General features: G+C 36.4%; 3 protein-coding genes, 1 long non-coding RNA gene and 1 pseudogene across 4 annotated transcripts; 2 read left to right on the top strand and 3 right to left on the bottom strand.

Annotated features, from left to right (window-relative positions):
- Window positions 1–1,882: 1,882 nt before the first annotated feature.
- LOC124459455 lies at window positions 1,883–2,793 on the bottom strand. The gene is made up of 2 exons (XR_006953670.1): window positions 2,726–2,793; window positions 1,883–2,575 (listed from the first exon to the last, which is right to left on the bottom strand). It is a non-coding gene; the product is annotated as an uncharacterized LOC124459455 (long non-coding RNA).
- A 1,687-nt stretch (window positions 2,794–4,480) lies between these two features.
- Window positions 4,481–5,104, bottom strand: LOC124456077. Its single transcript, XM_047006616.1, has 3 exons — window positions 4,884–5,104; window positions 4,536–4,791; window positions 4,481–4,486 (listed from the first exon to the last, which is right to left on the bottom strand). The coding sequence occupies exons 1-3, from the start codon at window positions 5,102–5,104 to the stop codon at window positions 4,481–4,483; spliced, it is 483 nt and encodes a 160-aa protein (XP_046862572.1).
- A 7,585-nt stretch (window positions 5,105–12,689) lies between these two features.
- On the bottom strand, window positions 12,690–14,309 carry LOC124456062 (zinc finger MYM-type protein 1-like). Its single transcript, XM_047006605.1, has one exon. The coding sequence runs from the start codon at window positions 14,307–14,309 to the stop codon at window positions 12,690–12,692; it is 1,620 nt and encodes a 539-aa protein (XP_046862561.1).
- Window positions 14,310–15,220: 911 nt separating this feature from the next.
- LOC124456051 lies at window positions 15,221–17,261 on the top strand (annotated as a pseudogene).
- A 5,503-nt stretch (window positions 17,262–22,764) lies between these two features.
- On the top strand, window positions 22,765–25,334 carry LOC124456042. The gene is made up of 4 exons (XM_047006588.1): window positions 22,765–23,802; window positions 23,848–24,431; window positions 24,502–24,794; window positions 24,877–25,334. The coding sequence occupies exons 1-4, from the start codon at window positions 22,765–22,767 to the stop codon at window positions 25,332–25,334; spliced, it is 2,373 nt and encodes a 790-aa protein (XP_046862544.1).
- The last annotated feature ends 453 nt before the right edge of the window (window positions 25,335–25,787 follow it).

Below are 25,787 nucleotides of genomic sequence, written 5' to 3'. Positions count from 1 at the left end.
GTGGTAAGGCAAAGTTTAGACCTTTTGAAAGAATTTCTTTCTCCTTGTCTGTGATTAGTCGGTGTGAGAAATTTAAGACTACCGTATTAGGATATATCATGTTTGAGTTCTTATTGTCAGCATTGAGATAGGAAAGCTTTTTGTCTTGTATACGTTGGTGATTGTTCAGTTTCTTTGAATTTTCGCCGTCAGAAGTGTTCTTTAGGTGAACACTTCTGATAGATTTTCTTTAGCTTTTCGAAAATTCCAACGTCTGGAGTTGAAACTTGGTAAAGCCAAACTGGACCTTCAATTTTTGAAAGCTTGTAAGAACAGCTCAGTAGTACCACGATTTCCGTGGTTCAAGGTTGCCAATCGTCGTTTACGAAACTCCAGCGCCTATCGCCAATGCCAGAACAAATTATTACAAAACGAAATCAACGCCAAACACGCTAGAATACGAACGTAACCCTATCCGCACAGCTAACAACAGCACATGCCAACCTTGCTTCGCTTATCTCCAAAATTTATTTCATTCACCTAAAGAACACTTTGACGGTGAAATTACAAAGAAACTGAACAATCACCAACGTATACAAGACAAAAAGCTTTTCCACCTCAATGCTGACAATAAGTTCTCAAACATGATAGATCCTAATACGGTAGTCTTAAATTTCTCACACCGACTAATCACAGACAAGGAGAAAGAAATTCTTTAAAAAGGTCTAAACTTTGCCTTACCACCATCGAAACTCAATTTCTGCCATTTTCTCACGCCTTTTGAAAGGTTATACTCCCAGATTAAGCAAGAACCCATTTATGAGCCCTCTGGATTCTACCCGGAATTCATAAGGACTCGGATAAAAGAATTCGCACAATCCGGTTTTTGCAGTTATAATCCGCCAAGCATTTTGTATTCAAGGAAAGACATCAACACGTTGAATAATTTACGAAACGACCGCCACATCGTCATAATGAAACCCGATAAAGGAAATGGCGTTGTCATTTTAAACAAAGAGGACTAAAAACAAAAAAATGGATGAAATCTTATCCGACAACTCAAAGTTCGTGCGCTTAAATCAAGACCCCGTCAAATTGACCCTACCCTACAAAGTAAAAACCAGGTAAAGACTCTCCTGAAAAACTTGAAAGCATCTAAATCGATTGATCAAATAACATATGACGAACTCTACCCAACAGGTTCACGAATAGGTATTCTATATGGACTATCCAAAGTCATAAAACCGACATACCACTAAGGCCTATCCTATCATGTATAAATCATTACTCGTATAAGATAGCTAAATTTTTCATCCCCATTCTCACCCCAATCTCTTCCAATTCTTTCATGATTAAAGATTCCTTTTCTTTCACCAAGGAAATTTTATCCCTGAACATCAACACTGATAATGTTATAATGGCAAGTTTTGACATCTCTTCAGGTCCCTTAGGACGTTTGTTCGCTAACATATTCCTGTCATTCCATGAGGAAATATGGCTCAAAAATTGTCCTTCTCACTTTAAGCCCTTGCTTTATAGAAGATACGTTGATGATTGTTTTCTCTTTTTTCGTACTGCTGACCATGTGAAACCCTTTCTTACCTTTTTAAACCACAAACACCCCAATATTAAAGGGGAAGTCAGACCCCAAAAAAACTTTTTATCAAATGAAAGATTTTATTTTTACAAACCATATTCCAAAGTTTGAAAGCTCCAATCAAAATTATACCGGAGATATGAAACCACAAAATCATGAAATTTTGCTGTAAAAGCTGCAGCCATTGTATACATGCGAGCGAAGCCGCGATCGAGCAGCGGCTTCCGTTCTTGACGTCACTGCGCGGTGAGCGCGATAGCGCTCAAAATTTCATATACAAAACAAACACAAAGTCTTCGATGCGTATTTCTTTCTCGATATTTTTTTTCTTTTCTTTATAAATATGCCTTACTGTATGGTACCCGGTTGCACTAATTGTTCAAAAAAAACCAAAGGAAGTGAAATATCTTACCATCGCTTGCCAAATGATCAATATATTCGTAAAATGTGGCTAGGGCGAATTCGACGTGATAATTTGCCTAAACCTAATTCATGCTATGTGTGCAGCGCGCATTTCACGCCAGATTGTTTTGAAGGTTCCCTGAAAGATTTATTTGGAATGAAAGCAAAAAAAGCATTAAAACCCGGTAGTGTCCCTTCAATATTCCCCTTTCTAAAGCGTAAACCAGAGCGGGAATCCTCAAGTAAGAGGCAGAAAAGAAAAGCGATGCAAGAGGTAGCCCATTAATGTTATTTTTACAGAATAATTTTTGATATTATTTATCTTGAGCATGAATAAGTATGTATTGATATATATAAGTGAGATCATTATATTAAAATTTTCTTTTGAACATTACACTTGAAACATTTTTTAATTAAATGAATCTAAATTCCACAATGTGCAGGAATTAGCCAGTATGCTTGAACAACCCAGTGATGCTGAAGACTCTTCACTCACATTGTCCATGACCATGACTGAGATAGAGCCAGAAATAGATACTTCAGCTGGAAGAAGTGTGGCAATACTATGTGATAGTGATACTCCAAGTAGTGTTGATGCTGAAACACAGTGTGAAAAGATTTCAACACGCAGTATTGCAGTTCAGACACTGGCACAGAGGAAAAAGCCAAGAAGGAAAATAAAATACAGTAACTTTTCAAAAACCTCTAGTCCCATGAACAATAGTGCACATTCAATGTCAAACCTACCATTAGCTTCTGTTGTTATACCACCAATCATGCATGACATCACCCAGATTGAGAATGCATCATGTGGGAAGATAATTGTTCAGAGCATGAGGAGACTGTGAATACCATAGATAAAAGCTCAACTGAAAGTGATCTGTCAGATGGTAGTGATGAAGATTATGTGTGTTCTTCACCAAGTTCCAGCAATGAATCGGATGATGATAAGCAAAACACAGAGAGAAAATTCATTGTTTTTGAAAGAAAGCTAGATGAGTTGTTCATATCATGCAAATTTTGTTCTTCCATATGTGAGATTGAAAAATCTACAGTGGGTAGCATGGTGATGTACAAGGCAATTTGCCACAAAAATCATATCTTCAAGTGGAAGTCACAGCCTATGTTGCACAATAAACCAGCTGGAAATGTTTTGATACCAGCAGCAACAATCTTTACTGGTTCAACATATGAGCCATTGAAGCAATTTGCAAATGCTTTGAACTTAGGTTTTGTGAACAAGGACCAGTTCTATAATATGCAGGATGAAATTGTCTTTCCAGTGATTAATAGCACCTATAGAAAACAGCAAAAAACTATAATAGAAAAATATACCAAGGCAGACATACCAATAGATTTATGTGGTGATGGAAGATGTGATAGTCCAGGTCACAATGCAAAGTATGGCACATACACGCTGATGGAAGAAAACAGTGGGAAAATTGTTGATTTTTCTTTGATACAGGTATCTGAAGTGTCTTCTTCCAATGCAATGGAGAATGAAGGTTGCCAGAGATCTTTGAATAATGTCATGGGTGAAAAAATCCAAATTAGATCATTGACCACAGATCGCCACATCCAAATAACATCAGAGCTGCGGAAAAAATATCCTCATATTATTCACCAATATGATGTATGGCACTTATCTAAATGGATAACAAAAAAGCTTACCAAAAAAGCAAAAAAACATGCTTCCCTTCAAAAGTGGATTCAGTCAGTGTCGAACCATCTGTGGTGTGTGCAAACATGTGAAGGAAACGCTGATATTCTATGTGAAAAGTGGGTGTCTATTTTGAATCATGTTATAGACATACACCAATGGAAAAGTGGTAAGTATTTTAGGAAGTGTTCACACGAGAAGCTTTCTAGGAGGAGAGAAAGAAAGACAAAATGGTTAACACCAGGGTCTGCAGACTACATTGCCTTAGAAGATGTCGTTTTGAACAAGAAATTGTTGAAAGACATAACAAAACTTACAGAATTCCATCACACTGGCAACCTGGAAGTGTACCATTCATTACTATTGAAATATGTTCCAAAACGCTTCATTTTTCATACAATGGCATGGTTGCAAGAACCCAATTGGCTGTGATTGATCATAATTCAAACACTGAAAGAAAGCAAGCTCAGTTGAAAAATGGCAATTCCAGATACAAAATAGTTTTTCCAAAAGGCCGTAATAAATGGATAGCCAAACCAATAACAGAGAACAAATCATTTTCCTTTGTGCAAAGCCTAATGGAAAATGTTGCCTCATATGACCATCAAATTCCAACAGCAAGGTTAAGTAACATTCCCAAAAACATTGTAAATGTACCCAAGCCAAGTAAAGAGGAAGTGATATATGCTCATAGGTCAAGGATGGGCAAGAAAAAATAATGAAACTATACCTGCATCACTCATCAGCAAATTCAAAACCTTTAAATACAAAATCTTCTTCTAGACCAGGTGGAGGGAAATATGCCCGAATACAACAAACAGCACAAGATGGCAAAGGATTCCTTATTTCTTTTCCCAAAATTCCCCAACACCATCTTACAAATTGTCTGTAAGCAACATGCCTTTGCCTCTTATACTCTGGTCCTTCAAAAGCACTTTTCCCATACTGCTGCTTGTATTGACTCCACGCCAATCTCAATACCCAGTAATTTAAACATAAATTTTGGAATACAGGGTTGTCAGTGATACGTTCTGGAACATCAATACCCTCGAATTCAGCTGACTCTTCATTAATATCCCTGCAAGCAGCAATCTCTTTGCAACATATACATTCTTCATGTCTGTCCATTATTTGACAATGACCGCATGTACACCTTGAAAGAAGAAAGTCATTTACGGATTTGACTTTGGCGTATATTTCGTACACTTAATGAAAAAAAATCAAATATTTGTAGATAACTATTACCAGTACTTATCTTGAAGTCTATTTGAGCCAGATTCAATTGAAGACTCAGCACTCGTTCCTTGCGAATCGTCTTCGGCGTCGCTACCCAAGTCGGTTTCAACCGGTTCATATGAGTAAGGCTGAATCATGTTTTCGTACGTCATTATTTGCTCATTTTCCGGAAATGTATCATTCACAGCAGAGTGATCACTTGAAAATTCGTATGAATCATTCGTATCCATCACGTTATTTATTAAGCAAGCTCAAAATGATAAATACAGAGAGCTTTCACAAATGATTATGTGTTATGTGATGTTGATTGAAAGTTCCTTACCGCGCAGTGACGTCAAGAACGGAAGCCGCTGCTCGATTGCGGCTTCGCTCGCATGTATACAATGGCTGCAGCTTTTACAGCAAAATTTCATGATTTTGTGGTTTCATATCTCCGGTATAATTTTGATTGGAGCTTTCAAACTTTGGAATATGGTTTGTAAAAATAAAATCTTTCATTTGATAAAAAGTTTTTTTGGGGTCTGACTTCCCCTTTAAGTTTACGAGTGAAATCGAACACAATGGAAAACTTCTATGTCTTGACATCACTATTCATCAATCTAATGGAAAGCTCTTCACGTCCATATACAGAAAACCTACGTTCACTGGTCATTTTACTAATTTCCACAGCTTCGTCCCACTAACATATAAACGCAGTTTAATATTATGTTTAGTTCATCGCTTCTTTAATGTGTGCTCTAGTTATGAAAACTTCCATACTGAAATCGAAAAATCACGATAATTATTTATTTCCAATTTATTTCCCTGTCACATATTTCATCACTGTGTAAAAATGCTTCTTGAGAAAGTCTTTAAACCCAAAACCACCTGTTCATACCGTACCCAAGAAAATACTGTATTTCGGCCTTCCATTTACTGGTCTACACTCATCCCAACTCCGCACAAAAATCAATCGCTTTTGTCGTGCCGCTTTCCCACACTGTGAAATACGATTCTTCTTTCGATCCACCATATGATTCTTCTTTCGACCCACCGTTCTTCTCTCCAGCCTGTTTCCTTTCAAGGATTAAGTGCCCAAAACTCTGAAATCGAATGTTGTCTATTCTTTTAAGTGTTGATGATGCTCCGCATCGTACGCGGGTCAAACCACCTGCCACCTACACACTCGAATTTCAGAGCATTTGGGCATAACACCTTTGGCTGGTAAACATTCTAAACATCCCTGTCATTCCTCCATACTATCACAATATAAATCCACAGGACACACAGCCACCTACGAGGATTTTAAAATACTCTCTTCATGCTCAAACTCACAAGAAATTCTTATTCACGAAAGCCTTTTAATCAACAAAATGAAACCATCTCTTAACGTCCAAGGAAACTCCATTGTCCTTCAGTGGCTTTAATCTAATTTCGTCCGTCTTGTTTATTTTTTTGTTTCTTTCGTGTTTCTACTTATCCCTCGTTATACCATCTTATCCAATATTTACTAACACGTTTTCATCCCACCATGTAATTTAATATTATGTAAATAGCTATTATATATATATTTATATATATACACTCGGATTGCGTAGAGAGTCTCATAAAGAGACGTTCACCGCATTCGCTTTATGCATTGCTCACCTATATAGGTTTGAGCGCTCTGGTGACTCTACAATACAATCCATACAATGTGTAACCGTACGTCCTGTGTCCCAAGTGCAGGAGTCACCATTTTACTATGGTGATAGCCGGGAGGGCACATTGTTATACACTTTGTATATATATATATATATATATATCCCTCTATACTTGTAATTCAATATTGTTTGATGATGTCTTGAGAGTCAAGACGAAACGTTACACTTTTAAATGAATATTTCTTTCTATGCATTAAATGGCTCTTTTAAAAGCACTTTGCTGGGCTTTGATATCTATATTTAAACTTCGCTTTTCGCCCGGTATATCTCTGGTCACATTGCTTTAAAGTCTCACGTGACTTCTTTATGAACTGACCAATGATAAAGTAGAATTTAAAAATTAAACAAGGCTTACCTGTAAGGTGAAGTTTGATTTGAATTCTACGAGTCATTGGTCAGGAACAAAGAAGTCACATTCCCAACCATGGGACATGTATTGAAGCTATGCATCCCTCCCCATTATTATTGTATGAGTTGTGTTCACTCACAACAAAAGTCCTTTAAAAACGGAATGCTTTAATTTCCCACGCTCTATCTCACGTGACTTTATTGTTCCAGACCAATGACTCGTAAAATTCAAATCAAACTACACCTTGCGTGTAAGCTTTGTTTAATTTTTAAAATTCGTGTTATGACATAGCCAAACAAAATACAAACGAACTACTAACAAACGACAAAACTTGGCAAGCTACAACATAGCTAGTCAAAAATGACACCCTAGCCTTATTTAACCTTTGTCTCTCAAATGAATTCTCCTTCCGAACCTCATAGTACAGACAAATTTCAGGCGCACCAATGGGATCACTACTATCCACTTTCTTCGCAGAAGCTGTCAAGCAACACCTCAAAACACAATCAGTCACCAACAATACAAACATCATAATAAAGTAAATGGTTTGAACCCGGGAGTATCGTTTCATGTTTGTAAATGTAGATCGTCCAGGTTGGTATAGTCCTGAGAAGGACTGTTTTTGTTGTTGTTGACTGACGTTTCGACAACCTTAGCGGTATTCATCTTCAGAGTCAAATGAGGAGTAAACTTCAGGTTAGCCGTATTTGTTATCTGGTTCTTACGTCATTGCATTGTGTGTACAGGAAATGACTTACTTCCAGTACAAAACATCACTATACACATGCCTAGACTTGTCTGAGGCTACTTAGAAGCTGATTTGCCGCTTCGCATGTATCTCGCGTGGACTGTTTTATTTGCGTGACGGATTGTTTTGCAAAAACTGCTAACTTGGAAATAGAATGCTAGCCTAAATGCTTTATTTTTTCAAAACCGTTAGCAAAATTTGGTTATTAATGTGTTAAGATGCATTGTAGACGTTCCAAGACATGTTTTTATAAGTAACGCTGTATTATATAAAACATAAAAGTGAGAACTTGCTTCGAAATATGAATTTCTCATTTGTCGTCGAAAGACCAAAAATTTAAGATAAAACTGATATCAGGTAGTCTGTATCTTTCAATGCTGTGCAAAATACACACAATCCACTTAATATAAAATATTTCAAAACAATTTTATTACTTTTAAAGTTAGACTTGCTTTGTAAGAATTTCACCAGCTCGTTTTGTAACGTGTGAAAGTAATGATTTGAAGTTTTGAACTTTGGATGATTGTTGGTTGTTGTTATTTACTTCTCCCACTTCTTAAGAGCTGGTGGAAGATTTGACATGCATCCATACTTGTGTATTGAGCAATTTTTAAGCAAGTTCATGCTTATAAATAAATAGCCAAGTGTACAGCATGACAAGTATTGCTAATGTAACCTGCTATACATAAATGCCAAAAAGCAACCTTCATCCTCAGTGGTTTGAACTAGGTTTTAAAATTATTATAAAGCAAGCAAAGCTATATCATGTATCAAAATTCTATTGTATATTATATTGATTGTAAAATTAGTCTTTTCTTGTAATACAGGTGATGATAAATGTATATGTAATACATTAAATTTTAGGTGTGTTTAAAATGTTTGGTCATATTTGTGAAAATATATGATGATTCTATATTAGACTAAAAATCTTTTCCATACTTGCATTACATTACAATTTTTACTTAAGTGTTTCAAAAGTTATGACTATGGAGTGTCATTTGTGTTTTTGTCTCCTTTTTTAAGTGAGTATTGACCCTTTTGACTGTTTAATGGCGCAATTAATAATAACACAATAATATGGCATAACAGTTTTTTTTATAACGAACTCAAAATATTTTTTTACTAACTTTTTGAAATATTTTGCAAAGTGTTTTTTTTTGTTTATGCTCTGAACTTTCAAAAAGGACTAGGGCGAGCTAATTTTCCTCGGAAACACAAAAATTACCGAAAAACAGCGTTTTTTCCCAGACAGCTTCATTTTCAAAAATTCAAACAATATTTTAACGATAGACTAGTGTGTTTTACATCCTTTTAATGAAAAAAACGAGGGGTGTCAGTTTTTTATTGAAATTATAAGACATGTTTTCACGTGTCAATGCAAAGTTCGCTTTTCATCCTTCTATAAAGAAGCTTATACATGTACAAATGTCGTTCAAAGTTGTTTTATATTAAAGTCTAAACATTGTTTAAGGTTTTTAGACATTAAGCTGGCTCGAAGACTACTGCAAAAAATCCAGCAATTTTGAAGCGATGTATTCCACCTCCGTACCCTCAATGTCGGCGATCATGCAGGCTTCAAAGATGGCGGCCAAGTTAGCCTTCCAGTTGTTATAAAGTTCACTGAGCAACCTTTATATCATAAATTAAATATGGCGGACAGAAAACGTAAGACATGTAGTTTAATCCAGACTTAAACCATTGAACTATTAAAGATGGAAGCCTTCCTGTAATGGAAAAGCTTAATAATTTTTTAAGACAAATTTAACCTCCAGCCACGCTTGTCTGAGGTCAATTTACGAGTATTGCGCGCGCGAGCTACACGTTATGCGAGATTTGTTAAAAAACATGTTTTTACCGAAGCCTTTTTCTAATGTTACTCAAAAAATAAACGCAGAAAAGTACTGTGGCATTGAAGGTGATTGACCTTAATCTTTATTTAGTCAAGTATGATGCTTCCTATTGAATACCTATTTTAAAATGGAAAATATCAAAGTGTGGAAACTGTGAAAAACAATGACATCGTTGATCGTTCAATTTATACAAATCGGAAACATCGCAGAAAGTACTTGTTTATTTTGAAAAGATTAAACTGGATGTAGCTAATAATAAACATGCTTCTCTATGAAATATTTGTACGTACACTTATTTACAGAAGCCTTTAGTTTGGGAGTAGGTGACGAGTATTATATATTATCTAATTATTCTTTTAAAGCCAAACCTCGTGTAAGTTTGATCTAAAAATTGTGTTTTTCTGTATATTTATACTTCTACAGAAAAACATTAATAACAATTGTTTTGGATAAAAATACATTTACAAAACTGATGTTTTTTTTCAAATTTTATGTGCATTTGTGTGCTACATTGAAAAAAAATGCTTTAGTTTTTAGAACATTGGCAGACATACCGAAACAAACAACAACAGCAAAATGCCTTATAGTTATGGTTGGCTATGGCCTCCTTTACAAATATGTAATTGTCAAAGACTTGTGCATACTTGGTGTTAAGTCTCATTTGTGAAAGTTTTGTTTGCCAAATCAAGACAAAAAAGAATTTGTGTTTTATTTTTGAAGCTTCGTAGTTTGTTCAAGTTATTTCACGCTTCTGTCTATCGGCCGTGTGTTTACAAATGCGTGGAAAGACTAGGCTCTACTGGCTTCAAAATATTGACTGAGGTAGCCTTCCATCAATTTAGTTCTATGCTTTGCACCTAATAACTTAGAACCCAATGTACTAGATATCTCACTCCAATAATATTGTATAGTAATGAGTAAGGCAAGCCGCCATCTTGTAAGGTGGCAAAACTGACGATATTTACGACTAATATCTGCTTTTGATGAATTGATATAGAGTTACAAAGTTAATGGTCTAGGTTTAATTCGTTAAATGTCTGATAGAATTGGTTTTATTAAGCTTTGTTTTAACTTACTTTTCATTTTGAGTTTTACATTTTGCCACCTTTAAATCCTTTGCCTCACCCATTGAACTATAAGAGATGGAAGGCTACCTGTAATAAAAAAGCCCAATAAATATTCGAAGCCAAATTTGACCTACAGACATGCGTGTCTGGAAGTCAATTTACGTGTATTGCAGGCGCAAAGCAACACGTTACGCGAGATTTGTTAAAGAAACATGTTTTTACCGAAACCTTTTTCTGATTTTATTGAAAAAATAAATGCCTAAAAGTATTGTGGCATAAAAGTTATGGGGCTTAACCTTTATTCAGTCAATTAAGATGCTTCCTATTAAAAACCTATTTCGAAATGGAAAATATCAAAGTGTGGAAATTGTGAAAAACAATGACATCGTTGATCGCTCAATTTATACAAATCGGAAACATTTCAGCAAGTACTTGTTTATTTTAAAAGGATTCAACTAGAAGTATTCAATAATATACACGCTTCCCATGAATTACTTGTATGTACACAAATCTTTAGAAGCCTTAATAGTTTGGGAGGATGTGACCTCCCAAATCTCGTGTATGTTTAACTAAAAATTTTGTTTTTTGTAAATTTGTACGTCCACGGAAAAACATTAAAAATAATTGTTTTGGGTAAAAATACATTTACAAAACTAATGTTTGCTTAGAATTCTTTTGAGCGTTTTTATGCTACTTCAAAACAAACACGCTTCAGTTTTTCGCACATTAGCAGACATAATAAAATCAACAACAACAGCAAAATTCCTTTTAGTTATGCTTGGCTATGGATTAATATTCAAAAATGTAATTGACAAAAAGTTGTGTATACTTGGTGTTAAGTTTAAAATTTTAAAGTTAAATTTTTCCAAATTTTGTTCTAGAGATTCATAGTTTGTACAAGTTAATTTACGGTTCCGTCTTGTGGCCGTGTGTTTACAAATGCGTAGAAAGACTCGGCTCTAATAGCTTAAAAATAAGGACTAAGGTAGCCTTCCATCTATTTTGTTCAATGGCCTCACCTTGACACGGTAATTTGACATTTAGAAGACTGGGTTCTAAGTCACTGCTTGCACCCAGTCCGCCATATTGAATTTGCAGCTATTTGAAGAGAAACTATTGCCTGACCCTAACCCTAACCCTAAACCTAACCCTAACCCTAACCCTAACCCTTATCCTAACCCTTACCCGATATTTTTGTGTTATTAAACTGAAAATTTAATAAAAAAATTTAAACTATCAAATATTCCCTGCACACGAACCGAACGTGGAAGCCCCGCATTGCATTCCTCATCAGTAACCGATCGACTGAGCGAGCTTCTACCGAATTCATCAAATCATATTAGTTTTTACAAAACATTGCCGGAAGTAACAAATTCAATATATGGGATCAGTGTGCAACCATAGATATAATAAAAATAGATTGCTGACGTATATACAAGCTAAACGTAGCAACCGTAGCAAATTGAACATTCCAAGATGGCGGCTCAAGCGGGCAAAAAAACTATAATTTGTATTACGAAAACGAGGTTTTTCGTATTTTCCGTCCTTGTACCCAGGGTCGGCGGAAGTATCTCAAAAATGGCGGGGCACTGACCGAAAAGGGCATGTGAGTTTGCAGCTTACTGTTTAGGTATATTACAGATATGCATTGTTTCATGAATCATGATTAAGTTTCAGAGTCTACAAAATATTGGTAGACATTCTAGAATGCTATGCGTATTCTCTACTGCTCGGCGTGCGTGCTAACAAATTGAACTAAGATGACTACATGAACAATTTTGTTAAGTAATGCGATCTCATTAAAATTTCCCAATAAATCTAACCCTACGTTCGTTTTTCAGAACAAAATCCTTAGCTATTAAACGTAAGTCGCGTTCGTCAGTTCTGGCCTTGTTTACATGCATAACAATAAGATTATTGTAGCGTGCTGCCGTCATTGTGCTCCTGGGATGTGTCTTGACAAGCCGCTGGCATGAAAAAGATTGTTCTCCAGAGGTTGCGATCATTGGAGCAAGAAGGTAAATCTGCAAGAGTCGGGCAACATTAGACATTGCCATGACAATCTGCGATGAGTTATTTTCTTCGGTTGAGAATATTGATGTTATGGTGTCAATTGATGTCACCTTCTTTTCTTCTGGAAGTCGCTGCGAGATAATTCTTCAAGAAGCTTTAAGTCCGCGTTCAGCTGGTCAAAGTCGAGATCATTTTCGTAAAGGTGTTCAACTTCATCATTCAACTCAAACTTACGCCCGTTTGCTGCATTAATGAGCACGGTATCGATATTCATCAATACAGAATATGTTTTTTGATCGAAGTGCTCCTGTAGTGAAGCCAAGCACGCATCAATTGCCTCAACATACTGGCCATGGTAGGCGTCTTTCGCAGTTTGGAAATGATGTTGCTCGCCATCTCCGTGTTGAAGTCGCCACGGGACTTTCTTCGGTCTTGGTTGTGTTGGATCGCCTACAAAGTTGATAGCCTTGCTTGAAGCAACTACTTGGTCGTAAAACAAAGAGAAGTTGTCTCGTTGACGCTGCAAGGTTGTATTTAAGGCATTTATGCAAGTAACAGTTGTTTGTGCCGCTATTGAAGGCTTCTGTAAGGTAGTTGCTACTTGTTCACACACGCTGAAGATATACTGCGCAAAACTTAAACCAAAGTACGAGGAAAACTTCTTCAATCGGCTAGCCATACCGGATGCTGTGTCACGAACGGTGGACTTGCAAGATTCTTTGGCAATGCTAAGTAATGCAGAGTAGAGGGCCTCGTAATTGTGCAAGACAGCCGAGATGGCTTTGGTTCTTACTGTCCATCGAGTTGGACACAGCAAATGCAGATTCTCATATTGCGTGCCGCTGTCTTCAATCTCTTTGGCAATATGCTGGTATTGCGCCTTCAACGTATCGCTGATAATCCAGCTCTCCTTTACACAATCACGCAAAGCCAAGTCAAGACTGTGGTTACCGCAATGAATGTACAGGGCGTGAGGATTCTCTGAAGATATTCGGGCAGCAACCCCACTTCTGCCTCCAGCCATATTTGCTGCTCCATCATATGTTTGCCATCGACAGTCGTCTATCGTCAAACTGCATCGCAACAAAATGTCCTTCAGCGAAGTGGTGATTGTTTTAGCATCGGTTTTCTCTAGCTCGTACATTCCGAGGAAATTTTCGTGGACGGACAAGTCGGTTCTAGGTATCCAGCGCAAAACACATGTTAGTTGTTCCTTGTTGCTTATGTCTCTAGACTCGTCTGCAGTTTGGCTAAATAATTGTGATTCCTTACGGATGTCTGCCACTATAGATCTCAGGACTGCATTGCTCATCATATTAATCAACTCGTTTATGATGTCGTGACTGAGATATCTTCCGTTGTCAATCCAATCCAACAAATCAGGTACATCCTTTGCTCTTAATTTTAGCAACTGTTGCAAGTTACTCTCAAGTTCAGTTTTACCTTGCAAACTTTGGGCTTGGCGTACCAAATACCTTATACTACTTAGTTGTTTTAGCAACATTCTTCTTCGAGTTTCCTGGGTTTTCTTCCATTCACTGACCAATATCGCTCCAATATCTCTTCTCGAATCATCAGATAATAAAACTTTCTCAGTCGCCTCTGCGTGAAATTTAGACTGGGAGTGTTTTTTAAGTTTTTCTCGGCACTTCTTCCAGTCGCTGAATTCTCCTAGGAGAAAAGCTTTTTCACCATTATGACTGAAAGTAATAAGGTCTTGACGCATCGCTCTTTTACAGAAGTATCAGGCAATGGTGCTTTTTGTCATGCAGTATGTCACCCATGTATATCAAAAATATAGAAGACGGACAAGTTCGTACATTCGACGATCCTCCTGTACTGGTTTGCTTTCTAGACGTGTGCTTTATTTCTTCTAGGGTAGGATGGTAAGGCTGTCGGCCTGTACAGCACAAACGCTTACAATCAACTCCTAGCAAACATTCCGTTGACTCAATTTGCATAGGTCCTACCAATAGGGCGGAAGTCGTGGAACTTGGCAAAGACGCATACGTTAGGTTTTGAGAAGGCGTGTGAACTGGCTCGGTCGGCGGCGCGGCTAGTATCTTTGAAGACGGTGTAGAGTCAGAATAACTGAATTTTGGTTTGGAATGAGAATGAGGAGATAAACACGTTGATGGAGTTTCTGTAGCTGACGGCAGAGTCGATGTTTTGGTCAACAACGTTCTCTGCTGGAGCACTACTAAAAAAACTTGTCAGTTTTCGCATCTTTTTAGCTGTTTCTACAAGCTCTTTTTCCTTTTCTCGTTTTTGCTTAGCAGCTCTAGGCATGATGATTTTGATTAGAAGTGATTTAAACCGCAAAGTTTTCAATTATTATGATTATGAATTATCAACAGTTTTGTAGGACCAATCACCTTTCAAAAGTTCGCAATAAACCAAACTTGGTATTTCTCTCACTTGGTAAAAATTTGACGGAGCGATATTTGTCTCGTTATTACTTAAATGCATCCAAATTTACACACAAAAACTCCGCAATGTCATCCCATTTCTCAAAAAAGTGGCTAGAACTAGCATGGAAAGGGTACGACCATGAAAATTGCAAAAAACTTCATTTTGGAATGTTCAATTTGCTACGGCCGCGCGATATGCGTTAGCAATCTAGGTTCTATTATATCTATGAGTGCAACAGTGAACTGTAAGTAGACTGGAACGATAACTCTATATAAAAGCCTAATGATTGGGTGAAGCCAGTTTGAAGCTAATTTGGCTCTTTGCAAGAGTCACGCGTGCATTTGAAAAGCTTTCCGGGTTCCGAATTTCGTTTCGATCAAAGCGGCATGGCTGACCTAAATGTTTTCTAGGATGTTTCTTTTCTTGAAAAATATAGCTCTTTTTCAGTATAATAGCGTGTAGATTCTCCGAAAGAAAATTAAAGTTACAATGAAACTTCGGTGGATAAGTGTATGGATGGTTTTCCGTTTCTGGGGCGATCACAACTTCATAATCAAGATGAATCTCAAGTTATTGATAACAAACAGCCGAAACATCTATGTTTTATTTAACTCTTCTTATGCAACTTTATCCAAATTCATTCACTGGTTTGAAACAAAAAAAGCTTTGTGAGCTGAAGGCGAATGCTGGGTTGTCCCCCTGTAACTACACTTTCATTGTAGCGTTTACTGTAAGTAAACAGTTTTAAGGTAAAATATCTTTCTGAAGTGAGATTGATTAAGGACGATCGGTGATCTTGCTCTAAAATACTTTCGTTAAGTCTATCTTCCGTTAAGTCCACCTATTGCCAACTTTATATTACACACCTATTGCCAACTTCATATTACACACCTATTGTCAACTTCATATTACACACCTATTGCCAACCCTATATCAAACACCTATTGCCGACTTCATAATACACACCTATTGCCAACTTCATATCACACACCTATTGCCAACTTCATATTACACACGTATTGCCTACCTCCTAGCATTGAAGATCAGCATTTCCAAGTGCAATACCCTAACTATAAGCTATTAAACCTTAAAACAATTACTTTTCAAGATGGTCTTGTTGTGTGTCGTCTTCCCTATGGACCAACTGCCTACTTACGTTGTCAAACACAGTTATGGGACATGACATCCCAAATATTGGAATCATGTCAGAGGTTTATCCGCACTTAATCTTTCACAAGTGCTCATCAAAATTTGGAGAAAGGGTAATCAATTTATCTGTTGTTATCTATTGCTATTTATCTTTGGTTATCCGTGGTTAATTCTGGTTATCCATGGAAACTATGGATATGGTTATCTGTGGTTACCCATAAATAACTGTGGATATGGTTATCTGTGGTTATCCATGGATAACTGTAGTTATCTTAGGATAAATGTGGTTATTTCTGATTTTCTGTCGTTATGGCTATATCTAAGGGCATCTTTAGTTATCCATATGGTTTTATGTGTTTACTGTTTAAGGGATATCTAAGGTTTTCTGTGGATATACAATTTACAGATCCAAGTTATGATTAAAAACTTTAAGTTTTTTATGAATTCTACTTTCAGGTCAAAAACATTTTGAAATATTTATTTCCTGTTCCAAAGGACGAAAGCAAGAGAGTTGTAACCTTCGCCAATCAAGACGACTACATTTCTTTCAGGTTGGCAAACGCAACTTTCATAATAGGCCGGCAAACAAAATTTCAAGCTTTATGCGAATAAGTAAGTTCTTTTTTCAGACATCATAGTTATAAAAGAGTTGGTGAAACATCGAACTCTCCGAGATTGGACCAAGATTTGAAATGAAAGGCTACTAAATAGAATTCGTGATTGTCGCATTCTTTTTCGCGCAGTTCAAAGTTGCATTGCTGGAACGTTTTAAGCATTGTGTATGTTTTGATGTTACAGTTTACGAAATTCGCTTGGGAACAGTGGACCAATCAGAGGCCGACGTGGAATGGAGGCTAAAGCCTTATATGAACACGTCAAAGAAGCGAAAGTTCTTGGAGTAAACCAACAGCAATCGCTGTCATCATAAATTTAGTATTTATAGACATCGAGTCGTGTTTTTTTAATAAAAAATCTTCTAAGTAAGACAAGTACACAAACACATTGGCCTTTTTTGTTATAACGCTAATTTTAACAAGAAAAACTCGGAAGAACGATCGTACGCATAATATGTACAACTTAAAGCAAAATACATACTTTTGTTGAATTCTTCTTTTGACGCCCGTTAACCGATTCTATACTTTCGCCTTCATTGTTGTTCTTACCTTTAGAATCAAGAGATTCTTCGATCCTCTGCATCTGATTCTCAAGCTCTTTATACTCGCGTTCTATTTGTCGCATTTTGTGGTCTTTCGCCTTGTCATCCTTCGCAAATCTTTTCAAACGAAGTTGTAGATCTTTTACCTTCTGTTCCACCAATTCACGATCTCTATTCGCTTCGGCTAACTTCTCTTCAAGATGCGTTTCGTTCTCACGTTTAGCTATCAGTTGACGAGTCAAGTAATCTGAATGTATTGAGAGTAAAAAAAGTTGAGATTAGTTGCACTTTTCGACGAAATCAAGATACTTTTTTAAATGTATAAATTTGGCTGATTCATGTCAGTCATGTTAAATGTTTGTAGAAGTCAGCCGTTCAAGTTTAGAGGAGTTCTGACATGAGAAGAACTGTTAATGTTGATTGACGATTCAACATCCTGAACCGTAGTCATTATCGAAGTCACGTGATTCTGGCGTCAGTCAGTACAAACACAAACAGTCCTTTTTGTGATTGCAAAAGCCAGGACTATCTACCTTTAAATAAATGTAACGGTACTCATCACTCATGTCGTTACTATGTAAAATTCGTTAATACAGAACGATGATTGGCTAAAATACGCTTTAAAAATAGGCAATGTAAACATAAAACCCCTCCTTCCCGCTCTTGAAAAATGAAAATCTTAAGTATTGAGAATTTACTATGTCAGTGGCAAAAACATTTTTCTGCTGTCATTTACAGTTAGATCAATAATCGTTAATAGAACGAATCTAGTTTGCAACCATACTACTAGCCTCGGGTGTACCAAAATCAATAATTGGGAGGGGGAAGGTCATGCCACCATTGCACTATGGTGATAACCGGGGGGGCACATTGTTATACACGTTATATATATATGCATATGCACGATACATAGTATAAAGTCTCCCTGAAATCCATTTCTTGCTACGCATTATAGCATATATATGTAAATATGACCTATCCCCAGCTTATCGCTCTCCCTACATCTACCAGACTACCTCGATGGTAGTAATCATCCTTCCAAAATATGATAAAATTTATTTCAGGGTGGTAGAATCCCAATTTTTGTAAAGTTCTTTTTGTTGTGGAAAATGTGTTCAAATGCATGAATTATAGTCTTTTGGTGAAAATAATGAAAACATGATAAATTTATTTCAGGGTGGGGTGGGGAATCCCTATTATTGTAAAAGTTCTTGTTGTTGTGGAAAATGTGTTCAAATGCATGAATTATAGTCTTTTGGTGAAAATAATGAAAACATGATAAAATTTATTTCAGGGGGGTTGAATCCCAATTTTTGTAAAGTTCTTTTTGTTGTGGAAAATGTGTTCAAATGCATGAATTATAGTCTTTTGGTGAAAATAATGAAAACATGATAAATTTATTTCAGGGTGGTGGGGAATCCCTATTATTGTAAAAGTTCTTGTTGTTGTGGAAAATGTGTTCAAATGCATGAATTATAGTCTTTTGGTGAAAATAATGAAAACATGATAAAATTTATTTCAGGGGGGTAGAATCCCAATTTTTGTTAAAATTCTTGTTGTTGTGGAAAATGTGTTCAAATTCTGGAAATTATGGTCTTTTTGTTAAAATATGAAAATGTGATAAAATTTATTTCAGGGGGGTTGAATCCCAATTTTTGTAAAGTTCTTTTTGTTGTGGAAAATGTGTTCAAATGAATGAATTATATTCTATTCGTGAAAATAATTAAAATATGATAAAATTTATTTCAGGGTGGTAGAATCCCAATTTTTGTAAAGTTCTTTTTGTTGTGGAAATTGTGTTTAAATGCATGAATTATAGTCTTTTGGTGAAAATAATGAAAATATGATAAAATTTATTTCAGGGGGGCAGAATCCCAATTTTTGTAAAGTTCTTTTTGTTGTGGAAAATGTGTTCAAATGAATGGATTATATTCTATTCGTGAAAATAATGAAAATATGATAAAATTTATTTCAGGGGGGTAGAATCCCAATTTTTGTAAAGTTCTTTTTGTTGTGGAAAATGTGTTTAAATGCATGAATTATAGTCTTTTGGTGAAAATAATGAAAACATGATAAAATTTATTTCAGGGGGGTAGAATCCTAATTTTTGTTAAAATTCTTGTTGTTGTGGAAAATGTGTTCAAATTCTGGAAATTATGGTCTTTTTGTTAAAGTATGAAAATATGATAAAATTTATTTCAGGGGTTGAATCCCAATTTTTGTAAAGTTCTTTCTGTTGTGGAAAATGTGTTCAAATGAATGAATTATATTCTATTCGTGAAAATAATGAAAATATGATAAAATTTATTTCAGGGGTAGAATCCCAATTTTTGTAAAGTTCTTTTGTTGTGGAAAATGTGTTTAAATGCATGAATTATAGTCTTTTGGTGAAAATAATGAAAATATGATAAAATTTATTTCAGGGGGGTAGAATCCCAATTTTTGTAAAGTTCTTTTTGTTGTGGAAAATGTGTTTAAATGCATGAATTATAGTCTTTTGGTGATAATAATGAAAATATGATAAAATTTATTTCAGGGGGGTAGAATCCCAATATTTGTAAAGTTATTTTTATTGTGGAAAATGTGTTCAAATGAATGAATTATATTCTATTCGTGAAAATAATGAAAATATGATAAAATTTATTTCAGGGGGGTAGAATCCCAATTTTTGTAAAGTTCTTTTTGTTGTGGAAAATGTGTTTAAATGCATGAATTATAGTCTTTTGGTGAAAATAATGAAAACATGATAAAATTTATTTCAGGGGGGTAGAATCCTAATTTTTGTTAAAATTCTTGTTGTTGTGGAAAATGTGTTCAAATTCTGGAAATTATGGTCTTTTTGTTAAAGTATGAAAATATGATAAAATTTATTTCAGGGGGGTCGAATCCCAATTTTTGTAAAGTTCTTTCTGTTGTGGAAAATGTGTTCAAATGAATGAATTATATTCTATTCGTGAAAATAATGAAAATATGATAAAATTTATTTCAGGGGGGTAGAATCCCAATTTTTGTAAAGTTCTTTTTGTTGTGGAAAATGTGTTTAAATGCATGAATTATAGTCTTTGGTGAAAATAATGAAAATATGATAAAATTTATTTCAGGGGGGTAGAATCCCAATTTTTGTAAAGTTCTTTTTGTTGTGGAAAATGTGTTCAAATGCATGAATTATAGTCTTTTGGTGAAAATAATGAAAATATGATAAAATTTATTTCAGGGTGGGGTGGGAAATCCCTATTTTTGTAAAAGTTCTTCTTCTTGTGGAAAATGTGTTTAAATTGATGAATTATGGTCTTTTTGTGAAAACATAAAAATGTGAAAAAATTTATTTCAGGGGGGATAGAATCCCTATTTTTGTAAAAGTTCTTTTTGTTGTGGAAAATGTGTTCAAACGCATGAATTATAGTCTTTTGATGAAAATATGAAAGTAAGATAAAATTCATTTTCAGGGGGGTGGAATCGATTTTTTTGTAAAAGTTTTTTTTCTTGTGAAAAATGTGTTCAAATGCATGACATATAGTCTTTTGGGGAAAATAATGAAAATCTGATAAAATTTATTTCAGGAGGGTGGAATCGATTTTTTTGTAAAAGTTTTTTTTCTTGTGAAAAATGTGTTCAAATGCATGACATATAGTCTTTTGGGGAAAATAATGAAAATCTGATAAAATTTATTTCAGGGGGGTTAAATCCCCATTTTTGTTCTTTGTGTTTTCTGGGGTAAAACCTCGCGTGTTTGGCGTAAGACATGGCTTCAATTATATGCTTGAGGCACGGAAACGTATTTTAGTTCAATGGCATATCTGGTGGAAAGATCTAAATGCATCACAGTGAACTTTACAACAACTGGAAAGCTAACTTGGACGCCATCTTTGAGGCCTGCATGATCGCCGCCATTGAGGGTACGGAGGCAAAATACATCACTTCGATATTGCCGGATTTTTTGCACAAAACAGTGCAATTCAAGCCAGCTTAATGTCTAAAAACCTTAAACAATGTTTGAACTTTAATATAAAACAAGTTTGAACGACATTTGTACATGTTTAAGCTTCTTTTTAGAAGGATGAAAAGCGAACTTTGTTTTGGCACGTGAAAACATGCCTTATAAATTGAATACAAAACTGACACCCCTCTTTCTTTTTCATTATATGGATGTAGAATACACTTGTCTATCCTTATAATATTGTTTGAATCTTTGAAAATGAAGCTGTTGGGGCAAAAAACGCTGTTTTTCGGTAATTTTTGTGTTTCCAAGCAAAATTAGCTCGCCCCAGTCCTTTGTGATAGTTCAGAGCGTAAACAAAAAAAAACACTTTGCAAAATATTTCAAAAAGTTAGCAAAAAATATTTTGAGTTCGTTTAAAAAAGACTGTTATGCCATACTATTGTGTTATTATTAGATGCACCATTAAAGAGACAATATTAAAAAAGGGTCAATACCCACTTAAAAAAAGACAAAAACACAAATTACACTCCATATTCATAACTTTTGAAACGCTTAAGCAAAAATTGTAATGTAATAGAAGTATGAAAAAGATTATTAGTCTAATATTATAGATCATCATATATTTTCACAAACATGACCAAACATTTTAAACACATATCCTAAAATATAATACATTGTATATACATTCATCATAATCTGTATTACAAGAAAAAACTGATTTTACAATCAATATGATATACTATAAAATTTTGATAAATGATATAGCTTTACTTGCTTTATAGTCATTTTAAAACCCTGGTTCAAACCACTGATGATAAGGGTTGCTTTTTGGCATTTATGTAGAGCTGGTTATATTAGCAATACTTGTGATGTTGTACACTTGGCTATTTATTTATAAGCATGGGCTTGCTGATAAAATGCTCAATACACAAATATGGATGCATGTCAAATATTCCACCAGTTTTTAAGAAGTGGGAGAAGTAAATGACAAGAACCAACAATCACCCACAGTTCAAAATTTCAAATCATCACTTTTACACATTACAAAAAGAGCATGTGAAATTTTTACAAAGCAGGTCTAACTTTAAAAGCAATAAAATTGTTATGAAACATGTTATATTAAGCGGATTGTGTGTATTTTGCACAGCATTCAAAGCTACAGACTACCTGTTATCAGTTTTATCTTAAATTTTTGGTCTTTCGACGACAAATGAGAAATTCATATTTCGACGCAAGTTCTCACTTTATGTTTTATGTAATACAGCGTTACGTATACAAACATGTCTAGGAACGTCCACAATGCATCTTAACACATTAATAACCAAATTTTGCAAACGGTTTTGAAAAAATAAATCATTTAGGCTAGTATTCTATTTCCAAGTTAGCAGTTTTTGCAAAACAATAATGTGGCCTGGATGCTGGACAAGCCAGTGCAGCAGACAGCCGGTCCCAAGCCCGGATAAACACAGAAGGTGGACGTCAGGAAGAGCATCCGGTCCTTAAAAGAATATGCCACATGATAATATGCCGGAGACAATCAGAAGAGAAGACAATGCTAGGGCATACCCCGTAAGCGATGCGCAGCGGCACTACTGTCTTGACGCTGTGAAAAGAATGCAAGCGAGACAGAAGAACTTGAGAGTTGTGACCCTAAACATCAGGACGCTGACTGGAAAGAGCAGAGAAATAGCAGACATGATGAAGAGGAGGAGGATCGACATACTATGCATACAAGAGACAAGATGGACTGGTGGGAAATCAGGAGGGAAGGCAAGAAACATCGGAGAGAGCTACAAGCTGTACTACAGCGGAGGAGGAAAGCCAAAGAATGGACTGGCTATATGCCTGAGTGAGGAATGGCAAGATAAAGTGATAGAGACCCAGAGAAAGTCCGATAGAATCATAACTATGAAACTTGTAACACCTGAAAAGACGTTCAACATCGTGACTGCCTATGCACCTCAGCAATTCTGTGAAGAAGACGAGAAGCAGAGATTTTGGAACCAACTTGAAGAAGTAACCACCAATGTGAAGGAAACAGAACAGCTGATTGTGGTAGGAGATCTCAATGGGCACATCGGAAGAGAGAGAGTAGAGGGATTTGAGAGATGTCATGGAGGAAAGTCAATCGGAAGAAGAAATGAAGAAGGAGATAAGATCTTGGACTATGCAAGGAGCAAGGACCTCGCAGTGGTAAACACATTCTTCACACAGAGGGATGGAAACACCTACACGTACAAAAGTGGCCTTAGCCAGACCGTGATAGATTTCATCATGATAAGGAGAGATGACCTAGGCGATGTTAAAAATTGTAAGGTTATCCCTGGTGAGGAAATTGCACTGCAGCATATACTCGTTGTGATGGATTGTAAGATCAAGAAGAGGAGAAGAATAAGAAGAGAGAGACCGAAGAAGATCAACTGGTGGAAACTACATAATGAGGAAGGAGATGAGCTGGAAAGTAAGATCACAGAAATGCTAATGGAACAAAGCATGGTGGGAGATTGGAAATGGAATGAAACATACCCCAATATACTAAAAGCAGCAAAGGAGACACTGGGAGTTAGTAGAGGCGGGAAATACATAGAAAAAGAATCCTGGTGGTAGAATGAAGAAGTACAAGAGGCTGTGAAGAAGAAGAAAGAAGCTTTTAAGAGATGGAAGAGATCTGGTTTGGAGGAAGACAGGGAGACTCTGAGAGAAATGAACAAGATCAGTAAAGAAAAGTGTGCGATTGTTAGAGAGAAAGGTCAGGAGCAACTATACAAAGATCTGGAGCAAAACGGACCGAAAAGAATCTACAAGTTAGCTAAAACTCGACAGAGAAGAGCAAAAGATCACTTTGTCAAAGAGCAGGGAAAGATCGTGAGCGAAGATGAGAAAATCAAAGAGCGATGGATGGAATATTTTGATAGACTTTTGAACACGAAGAACAACAGGAAAGAACTGGACCATCTTGAACCAGTCCATGGGCCAGTACCAGAGATTACGGAAGATGAAGTGAGAAGACAACTCAAGAAGATGAAGAACAATAAAGCAAGAGGACCGGATGAGCTCCTCATCGAACTAGTGAAGAAATTGGGAAACACAGGAACAGAGTGGATGACATCATGCTGCAGAGAAATAATGAAGACAGGAATACCAGAAGAATGGAGAATAAAACAGAATAGTGCCCCTTTACAAACAGAAAGGTGATCCCCTAATCTGTGGAAACTATCGAGGCATTAAACTCCTCTGCCACTCACTGAAATTATTTGAGAGAGTGATAGAGGCGAGACTGAGAGAAATAGTGAAGATAAAGAACAACCAATATGGATTCCAACGCGGAAAATCAACCACTGAGCCAATGTTCTGTCTGCGGATGCTGCAAGAGAAGTATAGAGAATTCAACAAAGAGCTGCATATGGTTTTCGTGGACCTTGAAAAGGCATATGATACAATCCCGAGGGAGCTAATATGGTACTGTCTAAGGAAGCGTCAAGTCCTGGAGGCCTATATTGAAACCATCAAAGATATGTATAAGCGCTCTACCACTAGTGTCGCAACGAACGTTGGTGAGACTGAGAAAATTCAAGTAGAGGTCGGGTTAAATCAAGGCTCGGCACTAAGCCCCCCTATTGTTTATTATCATTATAGATGTAATCTCGGATGACACGACAGAGGACACACCTTGGAGTATGCTGTTTGCAGATGATTTGGTCTTGTGTGATGAGAAGAGAGAGCATCTGGAAGGAAGACTAGAAGATTGGAGAAGAATATTAGAAGATGTTGGCTTGAAAGTTAGTAGAGCCAAGACGGAGTACCTCCCACCGATTGGCTGCATAGGAAACATCAAGCTAAGAGAATATACTGGACCCGGAAATACAGATCTACCAAAGTGCGAGACATTTAAGTATCTCGGGACCACCATCCATGGCGGTTGCAAGACTGAGGTTGAACTACGGATTAGCCAGGCATGGAATAAATGGAGGGAGTTAACAGGAGTGCTCTGTGATAAGAAGATGCCGAAGAAACTGAAGATCCTCATTTACAAAACGGTGATACGCCCAGTGCTTCTGTATGGAAATGAAACATGGCCTGTTACAGACAACTAGCAGAGAAGATCAGTGTATGCGAGATGAGAATGCTACGCTATTGTCTTGGAGTCAGCCTGGAGGAGCACAGAACAAATGAAAGCTTAAGAGAAGAAGCGAATGTCATGAGTATACTGGAATTGATGAGAAGAAAAAGACTGCAGTGGTTCGGACATGTGTGCCGGCGTGAAGAAGATGTAGACATTCGGAGAGTTTATGAGATGCAAGTGGAGGGGAGACGGAAACGAGGACGCCCAAAGCATCGGTGGAAGGATACCATCAGGAGAGACTTGAAGCTATGTGGTGTCAAAGAAGAGGATACCCAGGACAGAGCAGCCTGGAGAAGTCTGATAGAACTGGGTCTCCGGCAAAGACCCGCTACCCGAGCAGGACACAGCGGAGAAAGGTGACCAAGGTGACCAAGTTTTTGCAAAACAATCCGTCACGCAAAATAAAACAGTCCACGCGAGATAC

Source organism: Xenia sp. Carnegie-2017, unplaced genomic scaffold, assembly GCF_021976095.1.
Source record: "Xenia sp. Carnegie-2017 unplaced genomic scaffold, XeniaSp_v1 HiC_scaffold_13, whole genome shotgun sequence".
In the NCBI taxonomy this organism is placed as follows: Eukaryota; Metazoa; Cnidaria; class Anthozoa; order Malacalcyonacea; family Xeniidae; genus Xenia; species Xenia sp. Carnegie-2017.
Note: the sequence above shows the minus strand (reverse complement) of the source record. Positions and strands in the feature narration are given on the sequence as shown.

Excerpts from the sequence above, each read along its gene's own strand:
- LOC124456077 (XM_047006616.1), bottom strand. The coding sequence starts at position 5,104 with ATGGATACGAATGATTCATACGAATTTTCAAGTGATCACTCTGCTGTG. Across the intron at positions 4,792-4,883 it reads AGACTTCAAGATAAGTACTG|GTGTACATGCGGTCATTGTC; the intron begins GTAATAGTTATC and ends TCTTCTTTCAAG.
- LOC124456042 (XM_047006588.1), top strand. The coding sequence starts at position 22,765 with ATGCCGGAGACAATCAGAAGAGAAGACAATGCTAGGGCATACCCCGTA. Across the intron at positions 23,803-23,847 it reads CAGCAAAGGAGACACTGGGA|AATGAAGAAGTACAAGAGGC; the intron begins GTTAGTAGAGGC and ends TCCTGGTGGTAG. Across the intron at positions 24,432-24,501 it reads GCCCCTTTACAAACAGAAAG|AGTGATAGAGGCGAGACTGA; the intron begins GTGATCCCCTAA and ends ATTATTTGAGAG.
- LOC124456062 (XM_047006605.1), bottom strand. The coding sequence starts at position 14,309 with ATGCGTCAAGACCTTATTACTTTCAGTCATAATGGTGAAAAAGCTTTT.